Below are 13,411 nucleotides of genomic sequence, written 5' to 3' on the forward strand. Positions count from 1 at the left end.
CAGCAGTAATTTTGATGCACAGCTCCCTTTTCCCACCCTTCCCTTTCTCATTCCTTGAAGCTGCAGAGGCTGGTGTCCCTTTCAGGGCACCCAACAAAAGGACAGCTCCTGATGCCAAGAGGGCCCATGGGGACTGAGGAGAAGGGGCTGCCCCTGTGAGGGGCAGGGAAGGCGGTGGCAGTTCTGGATGCCCACCTCAGCACACAGTACATTGCACCTTCCTTCCCCTGGGAATGGGGGCAATTGACAAGATTCTGCACACAGACAGGGCCCTGCCCAGCCCTGTCCCTCAGCTCCAAGCACTGGACCCATTCACATGGCTGAGGGCAGCTGAGGGAGTCCCCCGCAAGACTCATCCTCCAGCCTACAGCCTCCCAGTTGGTCTCAATGCCCCTTGGCAGGGCTTAGTCCAGTGTCTGGGTTCTGGGTCAGGCACTGCCCAGCACAGTGCCCAGGACAGGCCCCTGACCTAGCAAGACATCCAGTAACTCACAGAATTAATAGGAAAACCAGCTCCCCACCACACTTATGACCAAGGCATAATATATCCTTGCCTGAGTCCTGCATACCAAGGGGTCACGCTCCATTCCAGAGGACCCTTCCACCCACCAGGGTGCATACTTGGATCTTTTGCCTGCCTGGTCCACCAGGCTTCTAAATCACAAAGCCACAGCAGCCATCCATTTGCCAGCCTATGTTGGGAGAGAGGGCTCTGCTCAGCCAAAGGCTAGACCTTGCTCCAAGTCAGTTGATGCCACCATCAATGCTGTACTTTGGGTGTGATGATGGCTTTGGCTTTTTTTTCCTTGTTGAGTCCAGGCTGGAGGAAGTCCCTACCAGGCTCAAATGGATTTCTTTTTCTTGGATTTCTGAGGCTCCAACCTTTTGGTACCTAGACCCCATTCCTGATTCTCACTAGTCCTGGAGGGGCCTGAATCAGTTGGTGAGAGCTCAGAGGAGCCGTCCCTCTGAAGCCACCTGATAGGGCCTGGCTGCCAGTCCTGTCTGAGCTGTCATTGTCCAGGGAGCTCTCACCTCTGGAAGGACAGCTGAGGGCCCAGGAAATAAATCTGCAGAGCTTGTTGCTGCCGATCTGTGTGCTGGAGGGAGTGCAGGGACCTTGTGCTCATCTTTATGGTGTGTGCAGAAATCAGCCCACATTGTGTGGTAGGCGGGCTATACAGCTCTTCCATCCCAGGGTCCCATAGCTTAGTCTAGAGGAGTTGTTATGCTTGAAAGGATCTGGATTGCTAAGCTCCCCAATTTTGTGTTTTGAAGACTTGAATCTTCAAGGGGAATTGGGGTTCTTATCAACTGGGGTTCTATTCTTGGCTTTCTTTTCAAGCCATAGGACAAGTCATTTTCATTGATGTCATCATCGTCCTCTTGGTCATTTTCAGACTTGTTCATATTGTTGCTATTGGCAACCCAGAGGCTGCAATGTGGCTGCTGTTCCACACATTCCTAGGACTTTTCCAGATGGGGAACAAAGCTGGAGGCAGCAAAACTGTGGCTGCATTTGGGCAAACACATTCCTTGGCTGGTTGAAAACCTATTCAAAGATATCCAACCCCATCCTGTCCACAACCTGAAAATCTTCCTGCGTCAGGGTCCCTGGGGTCTAGGAAGAAGGAGCCACACTGGATCTCAAATCAGAACCCAAACGAGAATCCTCAACCAGGTGCATGTGTGCCTCCAGAGCATGGCCTCCAGTTTGCTGTTATTAAGGCCAGACAAAGCCATTTCTTCCATCTTCATTTGCGGCCTTGTGGAGATGTTGCTCTCACTGCTCACAGCACAGCGGGCGGCAACAGGGCCTGCCCAAGGGTTGCCTGGGCTTGGGATCCTCTTAGGGCCATGTCCTATCTCTGGTGGCTGTGGCTGCTCTGGTGCCCCAGGTCCCTCTGTGCATGCTCATGCCTCACCAGGGCCTGGGGTCCAGCTGCCCCCCCTCTGAAGTGTGCTTCCCTGAGCTCTGAAGGCCAGGCCCCTCCTCTATTCATGAATGAGGCCAAATGTCTCCTACTCAGAGAATACATTTTCTTATCCCACATTTAGGCAGACGGTTCTGGGCCAGTTACTCTGCTGAAACATCCTGCTTTATCATGTCATCCATGATGAATGGTGTAAGCCTGGAAGGCTATTTTATTGTACTGAAGAAGGAAACCTATCAATTAAGTAGTAAAATTGAAGTCAAAGGTATACTTATATATGTATATGAAAAGTAACTTCTTGAAAGAGCAGGAAAAGAACATGGGTATAGAGAGCACACCTGAAGAAATGATTAGCATCTTCCAAACCCAAGTACCATATGGACCAAGAGTAGGATTGTTTGTTGATGAGAAGGGATGCCTTCCCTGGCGATGTGGGTCTGTGCAGAACCATTCCTGAATGCTGGAAGGGACCCTCTCCAAGGTAATGGGCGCTTGAGGAGAAACAGTATAGAAAATGAACTTACTTTAAATTAGAATTGGAGCGATACATGCCTTGGGACACTCCACTTGAAGGGAAATATCTTGGGGACATTAAGGAAATTACTTTGCAGGAAAAGTTAAACTCATTAGAGAGTAAGAATTTTTTATCTGTGAAATTGTTAAACTGTCCCAAATGTTCTCCTTCCCTCTGACTGTTCATGCAGCGTTTTGACCATGAAATCGACCTGGGTTCACATTGCCCTACATGTCCTGAATAAAAGCATTGCTACAGGGAAGGAAACCTAGAGAAGCCGTTTAGCAGTGGCTTCAGAATTTTACTTATTTATCATGTGCTCCTCCCAGTAAAATGAAGTTTTTCAAGTCAGGGGTTCTGCTTTACTTGTTCATAACTTAATGTTCTATGCAAATATCATTCATGATATTGTTATTTGCATAATTCTGTACATATCATTAATTTTGCATGGGAATAAATGAAGCACCTGCTCTATCAGACCTTGGGAGCTAAAGCCATTTTACATATAACCACTAAGTGGAGGTGTACATTTCAGGTCAGCTAATCTCTTTATTGTGATTTTAGAAATTGATCGACTTACAAGACAGTGCTAAGAGTGATTTGAAAGTATCTGGTGACTCATTTCTGAAGATAGTATTTGTGTTGAGGGGGATACAGAGGTCTGGTTGAGGGGGATGCAGAGGTCTGGTTTTGGATATAAGGGGGTGACCTTGGGATGTCCAAGAGTTTAAAATATTTATTTGAAATTAAGAATAGATGAAATAGACATACAATTAGTGTACTATATCTTCATCTATTGTATGATATGAGTATATTTCACAGGTTTTTGCTCCATATTTAATAGATTCATTTGTGTTCTGAAATTGTACACTTACAGATGCATATATTCTGCTACGAAATCAATTTATGATTTGAAGATGGTTACTGCTGAATTGAAAGAGTACAATTGGTAGTAAAATATTTTAAATTTGTCAATTTTGCTGAAATTTGTTTAAAATTGGGGTATTAAATTGATTTATGGATCTTTTGCAAGTGTACGACTGCTTTTCCTGTGGTCATGATATTTTTAACTCCTTCCGTTATTTGTCTTCACAACTCACTGCACAGGAACTTTTGCCTTTATACTCTCTAATAATTTGCATAGGCTCCTCAGAGACTTCATTGTCTGCTAAGAGCTCTATTAATGCTGTTTCCCTGGAGATGGGTCCTGAGTGCATCACACAGGAGAGCAAGATGATGTCACTGTCGCACCTCCTCATCCTCATGGTGCTCTGGGTCTCAAGTGAGAAGTTTAGAAGAGAAAAATCTTTATAAATTTGGAGAATAATTTTACTATGCAGAGTGAGCAAACCATTTCATCTATTGAACATCTAATTATATATGATAAATAAGAAAACCTACATTTAGATAAATATTTTATACATTTGTGATTCAATGTATGTTCTTGTTCTTTTCTGGTTGCAGGTGCCAGTAGGGACACTGTGATGACCCAGTCTCCAGGCTCTGTGGCTGCATCTTCAGGAAAGACCGTCACCCTCAAGTGCAAGTCCAGTCAGAGTGTTAGCAGCAACTTACACTGGTTCCAGAAGAAACCAGGACAGGCTCCTAAACTGCTCATCTACGATGCATCCAACCGGGCCTCTGGGGTCCCTGATCGATTCAGTGGCAGTGGGTCTGGCACAGATTTCACTCTCACCATCAGCAGATTCCAGGATGAAGATTCAGGAAATTATTATTGTCAGCAAAGTAACAACCTTCCTCCCACAGTGATTCAACCTCGAACACAAATCTCCTCCTAGGACTGTAGGAGAGCTAGTCCTGCAGCACCAGCTGCTTCCTCCTCACATAGACCTGAAATTACTTCCTCCATCTGGCAGAGAAAGTGTATCTTTTAGGGGTTTGTTCCATAGAAACCTTCACATTTTTCATGAGCAGATCAAATTATAAGGGCAGTAAATTTCTATTGCTTAAATTCTAATAAAGTTTCCAGTAAACTTTACAACCTATTGGATTGATTTGCCTTCAGATTGGTTACTAATGCTGAATATGTGCCATCTTGATTTCTTATTCCATCAATATCCTTCCTTGTCCTCCCTCATCCTCCAACTCTGGACCTCCCAAGATTATATCCTTGATCCCTTATATTCAAAACTTCCCCCATGAGAGGTCATTTTCCTCCCTTACTCTTTCCTTCCATGGATTCTCTTTTCCATCCTAACTTCTCTTTACAGTATCAAATAAGGTAATTTGTTTTGCTACTCTACCATTCCTTTTTCTTTAGATAACTACTTTCATTACTTATTGGCAATAAATAGTAATTATGAATGCATGTAATATACAGGCTCATTGAAGAATGCTTATGTTACAGGGGATGATGCTGATTGAATGAAATATTTTTTATAGATTATTTATTTATTCATCTCTTTATCTCCCCTCCCCCCACCCCTACCCTAGTTGTCTGGTCTCTGTGTCTTCTTTGTCCGCTTCTGTTGTTGCAGCTGCACGGGAACCTGTATTTCTTCTTGTTGCGTCATCTTGTTTTGTCAGCTCTCCGTGTGTGCAGCACCATTCCTGGGCAGGCTGCACTTTCTTTCGCGCTGGGCGACTCTCCTTATGGGGTGCACTCCTTGCATGTGGGGCTCCCCTATGCGGGGGACACCCCTGTGTGGTACAGCACTCCTTGCACACATCAGCACTGCACATGGGCCAGCTCCACATGGGTCAAGGAAGCCCGGGGTTTGAACAGCAGACTTCCCATGTTGTAGAAAGACGTCCTAACCACTGGGCCAAGTCCGCCGCCCTGAATGAAATATATTTATCTTAGTTTGGATATAAAGTCCTCCACCATGCTTCCTAATACTGTGATTTTCAAGCTGTTTCTATAAAACTCACCAAAATTAAATATTTTCCGGATGTTATGAGATCTTTGTTTGCTTCTTCGTATACTCACACATTTGAAATGACAAATTTACAAATTTAGTCTTTACAAAATTGCCAAAGATTGTATGTTCCATCTTGAAAAAAAAAATGGTACAAAAAGGAATAAATGTTTATTTGATTTTATGAGGCAATATGGACTTCGGTAAAGCATACTCTTAAAGTTAATCCATTCTGTGGGTGTAACCTATTGTAGGTGGAACTCTTGAGTTGGTTACTTCGGTTAATGCCTGGCCAACTCTTGGTCTCAATACCTCTACCGGAGTTTTTTATAAGGGAATGAGATTCAAAGAAAGCAAAAGCTATGGCAACAGGAATGTGAAAACGACAAAACCTGAAGGAGAAGGAAGTGACAAGCAGATGATGCTAAGTGCCTTGCCATGTGACAGAGGAGTCCAGGATCACTGGCAGCTATTCTTCAGGAAGAAAGCATTGCCTGTTGATGCACCGATACAGACATTTTTCTCAGTCTCAAAATCGTAAGCTTGTAAGTTAATACCTATTGTGAAAGCGGGCCCATTTCAATAGCCTTGCAAACTGTAAGAGTCTGTATTCAAATATTCAAAGCATAACTGAAAGTCTGCCTCTTTTTCTATAGCCCTTTTCATTTCTCCATCTCTTTCAGTTATTCTCATTCTTTCAAGGAAACATTTTAACTCTTCAGCTTTATTCCTCTAGAAATATGAGACAATTTTCCTCCCAAACTTTTTCATCAATTGTGAACTTTCTCTCTAATCACCATTGGGCATTGAAGGTATTCGTGTTTCTTATGTCTACTGTAACCTGAACACTTTGGGTAATTTTTAATTAACACATTAATCTTAGTGTAAAAGTGGAAATACTCCAGAAATTCCAGTATTATTTCTGAAATTGATTAAAAATACAACGGCTTTACCAAATTTCTAACCTACCCTGAGGAGAATTCTCCAAACACTCTCACAAACATAACCACTCTTTACTGGTCATGATGATGAGCATTTTAAAATCATTGAATCCATGTCATTCATTGACTCGAGCAATATTTATTGAGCTTTGAGCAATTAATCTGTCAGTTGCAAAGAGCACACCTATAGGCATAGTTAATAGAAAAAAAAAGCATGCATAGGTAAAATAAACACTGCCATTTTTAAGCAATAGGAAGAAAAATAAATCAAGACATGGGAGAAGATTATAACATACAATTGAAAGCAATTCAAAAGGAGATAATATTAATATATCAAATAGCTACTGCCATGTAATATATCTGCTCCAAACCCAATAATATAACCCTTAAGCTGTTGAGGTTTTTGTTAGCTGTGCAAAATGTTAATATGAGCATACTACACTAAAGAACCTGACCTTATTACTCTTTTACAGTTATCTGGCAGATACCCTGTCGACTGGCTGATCTAGGCTCTATGATCTTTAGTTTTCTTCTCAGGTCCGTTAGCTGGCCACGAGCCTGGCTTTGGGTTCCCTGGACCACATGTCTTTGAGCACCTGGCAGACTAATTCTAGCTTCTTCTGATGGCATACTCATGCTCCAAAAGAGGAAATGAAAGCCCATATCAGAGAATTTTATCCCCTGATGGCTCGACTATCTCTTCCCTGTGCCTCTTTATTTAAACTTTCCTATTTTAACTCCTCATTCTCTCCTTCCCTCCCTTCCCTGCTATTATCCTCAAAATATAACAAAGATATAATCCTGACCACCACATGTTTGGACTCTCCTCTGGAGGTCTTATATGTCACTCTCCCTTCTTTCCTACTGGACCCTCCGTCCAAGAAGGCCCTTCTTTTCAGGGTCTCCTGAGTGTACTTTTGTAGGCCTCGCCCAATGACTTTTCTGCTTTCTACCTTTACTTTGGAAAACAAAAGATAATTTTAAAAAGATGGAATATTATCTCTTTCTATTGTTCTCTTCCATTTAAAGTTCATTCCACTATATTCTAATACACTTAAAAATATGTGCAAAGTTCCCCATGACTTTTTCCCCTTAAGTATTAATTTAGTTACTTTTTTGTACATCTCTGCCACATTCTACCCATGTGTCCTTGAGTAAATTACTTAACCTCTCAAGGGCAAGATTTTCTCTGATATAAAATGGATATAATAATTTTAACCTATTTTGTAGGGACGGTGTAAAGCACAATGAGTCAACACACATAAAATGCTATGAGCTGAACCTGATGCATAGGAAATAACTTTCCTCCAATTCATATTATTATCATGTTTTTCAAACATGCCTCAATTATTTATCAATTAGTAGTGATTAAATTAGTTTTCCGTGGCTGCTTTAACAAATTAAATGAACCTTGATAACTGACAAGGATAGAATTCAATTCTGTCACAGTTTGGAAACCAGAAAATTGAAATTGCACCAGAAGGCTGAAATCAAGGTGTCTGTAAGACTGCACTTTTGGGGGCTCTTCAAGAGCGTGTATTCCTCACCTCTACCAGCCTGTGGATGCTGTCAGAATTCTTTGATTTGAGACTTCATTACTCCACTTTCAAATCCAGCATTTACAAATATGTCTATGCTCTACCCTCACTTTCCTTCTCCTCTGCTTGTCTGTCAAATTACGCCACCTCCCTTTTATTGGGAAACATGTGATTGCAATAATGTCCAACCTGAAAACCCAGGATATCTCCATCTCCAATTAAACAAAGTATAAAATATGTCTCCTCTAAGGAAGCCCACATGGGTATTAACGTTTAAAACCATGTAATTTAAGGTTATTATTCAGTCTATAGTGTATTCTCTTCAAACCCAATGATACTCATTTTTCACACATACAAAACACATTCTCCTAATCACAACATACATAAATGTCTAAACAAATTGCAGCTTCAATTCAATTCCCAAACCTCATCTAAATATCATTTGCTCAGAAGTCCCAATTCATCATGTAATTTAACTAAATCAGGTATATATAACATTCTAGGTAGGATCCATTCTGGGACAAAATTCATTTCCCTCTGTGGTCCAATAATTAGAAAACAAGTTTACTGATTCCAAATACTCTGGTGGGGCTAGCATACTATAAATGTTTTAGTCATCCCTATTCTAAAAGGGAGAGAAAAGAAGGAAGAATAGAACCTCTGTTCCCAAGCAATTTTGAAATCCTGAAATTCTGTTAGGTTTCATTGCCTGGAGTCATCTCTGTGGCCTATGGATTTCTCCTTTTGCTCTTTTTTTTTTTTTTATTGATTTTGTAATAATATTACATTAAAAATATATATGTGAGGTCCCATTCAACCCCATCCCCCCACCCCACCTCTCCCCCCCCCCCCCCCCAGCAACACTCGTTCCCATCATCATGACACATCCATTGGATTTGGTAAGTACATCTTTGGTCACCTCTGCACCTCATAGTCAATGGTCCACATCATGGCCCATACTCTCCTCCATTCCATCCAGTGGGCCCTGTGAGGATTTACAATGTCCGGTGATTGCCTCTGAAGCACCATCCAGGGCAGCTCCATGTCCCAGCCCTCTGGCTCTGGCCTCTGCACCCAGGTCTCTGGTCTCTGTGGTATCTCCACCTGCAGAGCTAGTCTCTGTCTTCTTCTGGGATAGATTGAATTATATGCAGATTCTTAATAATTGTCAGAATCCAGTGGGTGTGGGCACAATTTCAAAAGGAACTCTTGAATATGTTATTTTAGTTAAGATGTGGCCCACCTTAATGAAAGAGGGCCTTTATCCAGATTACTGGAGTCTGTTATAAACATGAGAAAATCATTCATGGAGATACAGGCTACTGGCAGAGGCCAGAAGATGGAAGTCAACAGACCCAGGTAAGAAAGGAGAGGACATTTCTGTGAATGCAAATCAGGAATACAAGACAAGGAACCTCAAGGATCTCTGGCAGCCAGTGTCTGAATGACATAGGCTTTGGGAAGAAATTGATAACTTACTGATGACTCAATAGTGGAAATCTCCTAACCTCAAAATTATAAGCATATAATTCCCATTGTTCAAGTCATATGATTCTGTAGTATTTCGCAAAGCAGCCTGATAAACTAAGGCATCACTCTCTCCTTTTCTTCAATGGTTTTTTGAATCTTCATACTTTTACCAGCATACCTAATTTTGGAATTCCATCAGCCTTCTTTAATTTGGTCCTTTTTGTCCCTTTCAGCTCAGTTGGCTGAGTTTCTGAAAATAAAAAAATTCTGAGAAATCTTGGGGTTTAGGAGAGTGTAAACAAAAATGGTAGGGAGGGAGTATGGATAAGGAGTCTGAAATTTCATAAATCCTGTGGATCTCTAATAGAACGTTCAACTAATTTTAAAAGTTTGGTTACAACTGGATTCTATGAGAGGAACATGGTATTGTACAAGACAAAAACACATTAGGATCAAATAAATGGAAACTTTGGAATATTTCCATTCCTCACAATATCCTCAAATATATTTCTATATATTTTCTTTTAAAAATGTGCATAACCTGAAAACAATTTCACACACTGAAATAACTCTTGACTTAATGTTGTCTGTTCATTTAACAGAAACCTTTAAATGACATCTCTCTGCTTGCCTCTGAGAGACTTTACTACAAAGCAGTATTTAAAGCCAGAATTTGAGATTTGTATGTTCCTAATAGAGCTACATGGAAACTTCTGGGAATTCTATAAGATACAACAAACTAGGATCAATTCATTCTGCACTTTGGCTAAAAAATGGGTTGAAATCTATATAGGTAGCTAAAGATATTCCTATTTATCATCAGTAAATAATGTTCATTAAACACCTATGATTTCTTTGATGCATGATATGAGTATGGCTGGTTAAATTATGTAACTACAGTGAATTATGCATCATTTTTTTGATGTTAGTAAAAAATCGATGAAGTATTATTAACAATTTAATATCTGATATCAAGGCAGAAAAAAACAGTAATCCTCTGTGCATGTCACAAAGTTTCATATCCTTAGATAAGAAAGTCCTCCACAGGTCTTTCTGGATATTCCTATCTCTGGGGCTCACTTCTGCTTTACGGTTGAAGGAATCCATGAAGCACTTTCCTAATCTCTTTACCCTTGCAAATTTGTCACACTTGATATTATGTCTAGTTCATTCATTGTTTACAGTTACTGTCTTAATTTTAGCATGTTTTGAAATCTGAAAAAGTGGAGAATTACACAATTCATAATACCAAGTTCTTTATTGCTCAACGATTTGTTTGTTTTGTTCAGTATAAATTTCCTCCTGTATTCTACATACATAGAAGGAAGAATGGGGAAAATACTTTCAACACTTTGCTTGGAAATCTCCTAGGCTATATACAAGTTCATTGATTTCAAGTTCTACTTTTCATACAAAAGAAATACTATCAAACAAAATTCAGTCAAATTTCTGCCTTTGTATACAAGGATTGTCATCCTTCCCATTTAAGGTAATGGTTCATCTTTTCCTTCTGAGCACTCAACAGAAGTAGCTTTAATGTCTATATTTATACTAATATTCTGCTTGAGAAAATCTAGACTGTATAATTGGTTGCTTCAAAATTCTACCTGTCTTTATCTATCATCCATTTCCAAAGTCAACAGCTTATATTCTCATATTTTTTTATAACATTACCCTATACTTGGTACTAAAATCAGTCAAGATTCTACCAGAGAAATAGAACTTAGAACACCTAAAAGTGACTTATTGCAAGGAATTATTATTTGATTGTTGTGACTGACTAGATTTAGTATTCAAGTCTCCTAATTCCTTTCTTCACTGGTCTTATTCCCACCTTATTTTCTACTGGTGTTCAAAAGTTCCTACTCTAAGGATATATGTGATGGTACTGAAGGTCCAGTCTGTGGAACCAGGAGATCCTACCATCTGAAAATCCTAAACTTAATAACACCTGCTAAAATTTTGCCATGTGAGGTAATAGACAAATTCCCAGGATTAGCCAACTGATTGTTTTGTAGGGTCTACTTTGGATTACAATAAACATAAAAAAAATATGTCTTCAGACATCAACTGTTCGATATTGTTTATGAATTCCAAAAATAGATATTGGATTATGTTTGTAAACTGGCCTGTCCCTCTGCTCATATTAGATTATATTGGATTCAGACATTTTACTTTTACTTGATTAAATAATGGTTAAAGCTTTGATTGGTTCATGTCAGTAGGATGCTGCATCCCCGGCCTCATGGTAGGCAGGCACTCACAGAGTAACCATACTACAGAAGGGTGGTTGGAGTTTTGAGCTGAAGCCCAGGAAGTAAGAACACAGAGCAGCAGGGCAGCTGAACCTGAAGAGAAACAGCTCCCAGGAAGAGAGGAACACAGGAAGGCTGGTCCCTCACAGACATTGCCCACCATCTTGTTCCAACACATGGCCAATGACTTTGAGTTAGAAAGAACCTTTTATGTTATGTTGAGTTGGACTCTTTAGGGCCTTGTGACTATAAGCTTGTACCCTAAATAAACACCCTTTATAAAAACCAACAGTTTTCTGGTATTAATACCCTATTTCTTCCTTTTCTATCATTTCCTCAGTGAAAGATGGCCACGATTCTTATTTTCTAAATCAAATTCACACTTATCGTTTCTTAACAAGATTACCATTATAATGATCATAGTGTTTATAATTCATGATATGCTTTACATATTTTGTTACATTTAAAAAAATAATGTGAAATAGATCTGAGGATCATTTCAAATGCTACTGCTGCTGCTTACTTGATGAAATGTTGGTTCCAAACCCAAGACTACTCAAATAGTCTACCAAAAAAAAAAAATCTGGGATCATGATAAAATATAGGTTCCAAACTTTGGGAATTCTGACCAAATTGGCTAGAATGTATTCCAAGATTCATATTTTTAGCAAGTTTCCCAGCTGATTCTATACGCATATAATCTGGCAAAGTGTGACCATCTTTGATGATTATGAGACCTTGTGTCATTCCCTTTCTGTGGTTGAATTCATTTCTGGTTACTGTTACATTAGTAACCCAAAAGTGTCCTGGTTACTATTAATCATCCATTTGTCTTCTCTAGCAAAGCATTTTTCTAAGACGTTTTATTTCCTTATAAAATATCATGGCTTTTGCCATGGTATTGGCTTTTGCTATGGTATTTGTTCATAACATATGTGTAGCAGAGTGTCGTCTAATTTTAACAAGTTAAATTTGATACATACCAGCAGTTATTTGCCTCACTTTCTTGGCCCTTGTCAATTTCTCCTTTTTTGTTTTTACCTTTCCCCTTCTTCCCCTGCCCTGCTGTTTTTGCTGTCTAAGTGCATTCACTGTGTGATCTTCTGTATCTATTTCTCTTTTTGTCTTCTCTTCTCATTTTTCTCCTCTATGAGTCACTGGGATTCAATCCTGGGGTCCTCTGATGTGGAGAGAGGTTCCCTGTCACGTGCCCCACCTCAAGTTCCTGATTTCTGCTCTGCTTCACACTGACTGTCCCTTTTGTCTCACTTTTGTTGCTTCATCATCTTGCTTTGTGACTCCCTCGTGTGGGCACTTACAATGCAGGCACTCGGTTTATTGCATGGGCAGTGCCTCACCTTGTTGGCACTCGTGCAGGCAATCGGCTCACCATGTGGGCACTCTGCTCACCATGCAGCCACTAAGCACACCATGGGGACACTCGGCTCACTACTGTACACACGGCTCGCTGCTCGGGCAATCACATGGGCACTCAGCTTGCAGCATGTGCACTGGCTCAACTCACAGCCATTTTTTATCAGGAATCCTCCCATTTTTAGAAGGCTCCTCCCATATGGCAGGCAGAAACCCCATCACTTGAGCCACAGCCACTTACTTCCATTTCACCTTTGCACAACTAAGTCTTCCTGATCTCAGGCAGTGATGTGTGAAGTATGACATGTGTCACACTGCCTCTTCCTATTTTATCCAATTGCACCTCATTCTGTGTTTTAGTTTTCTACATGTAGTAAGTGACCATGTGGCTAGTCAGAGTGTGTCATAAATTCCTAGGAGAGCTCCATCAAAGTATCACGGAGTGTCATAAGCCAATCACTTTATTATCTCACATTCCTGGAAGTTAGGGTTCTGAAATTGAGGTC

The 13,411-nt window shown here is 40.4% G+C and overlaps 1 pseudogene and 1 gene segment (V, D, J or C); one reads left to right on the forward strand and one right to left on the reverse strand.

Annotated features, from left to right (window-relative positions):
* Positions 1-744: 744 nt before the first annotated feature.
* Positions 745-13,411, reverse strand: part of LOC101432633 (ataxin-7-like protein 3 pseudogene) — a 42,736-nt pseudogene continuing 30,069 nt past the window's right edge.
* LOC139436805 (immunoglobulin kappa variable 3-15-like) lies at positions 3,682-4,247 on the forward strand. The segment is given in 2 exon segments: positions 3,682-3,730; positions 3,913-4,247. Coding segments are annotated over 2 exon segments (384 nt in total).

This window comes from Dasypus novemcinctus, chromosome 17, assembly GCF_030445035.2.
Source record: "Dasypus novemcinctus isolate mDasNov1 chromosome 17, mDasNov1.1.hap2, whole genome shotgun sequence".
NCBI classification, from domain to species: domain Eukaryota; kingdom Metazoa; phylum Chordata; class Mammalia; order Cingulata; family Dasypodidae; genus Dasypus; species Dasypus novemcinctus.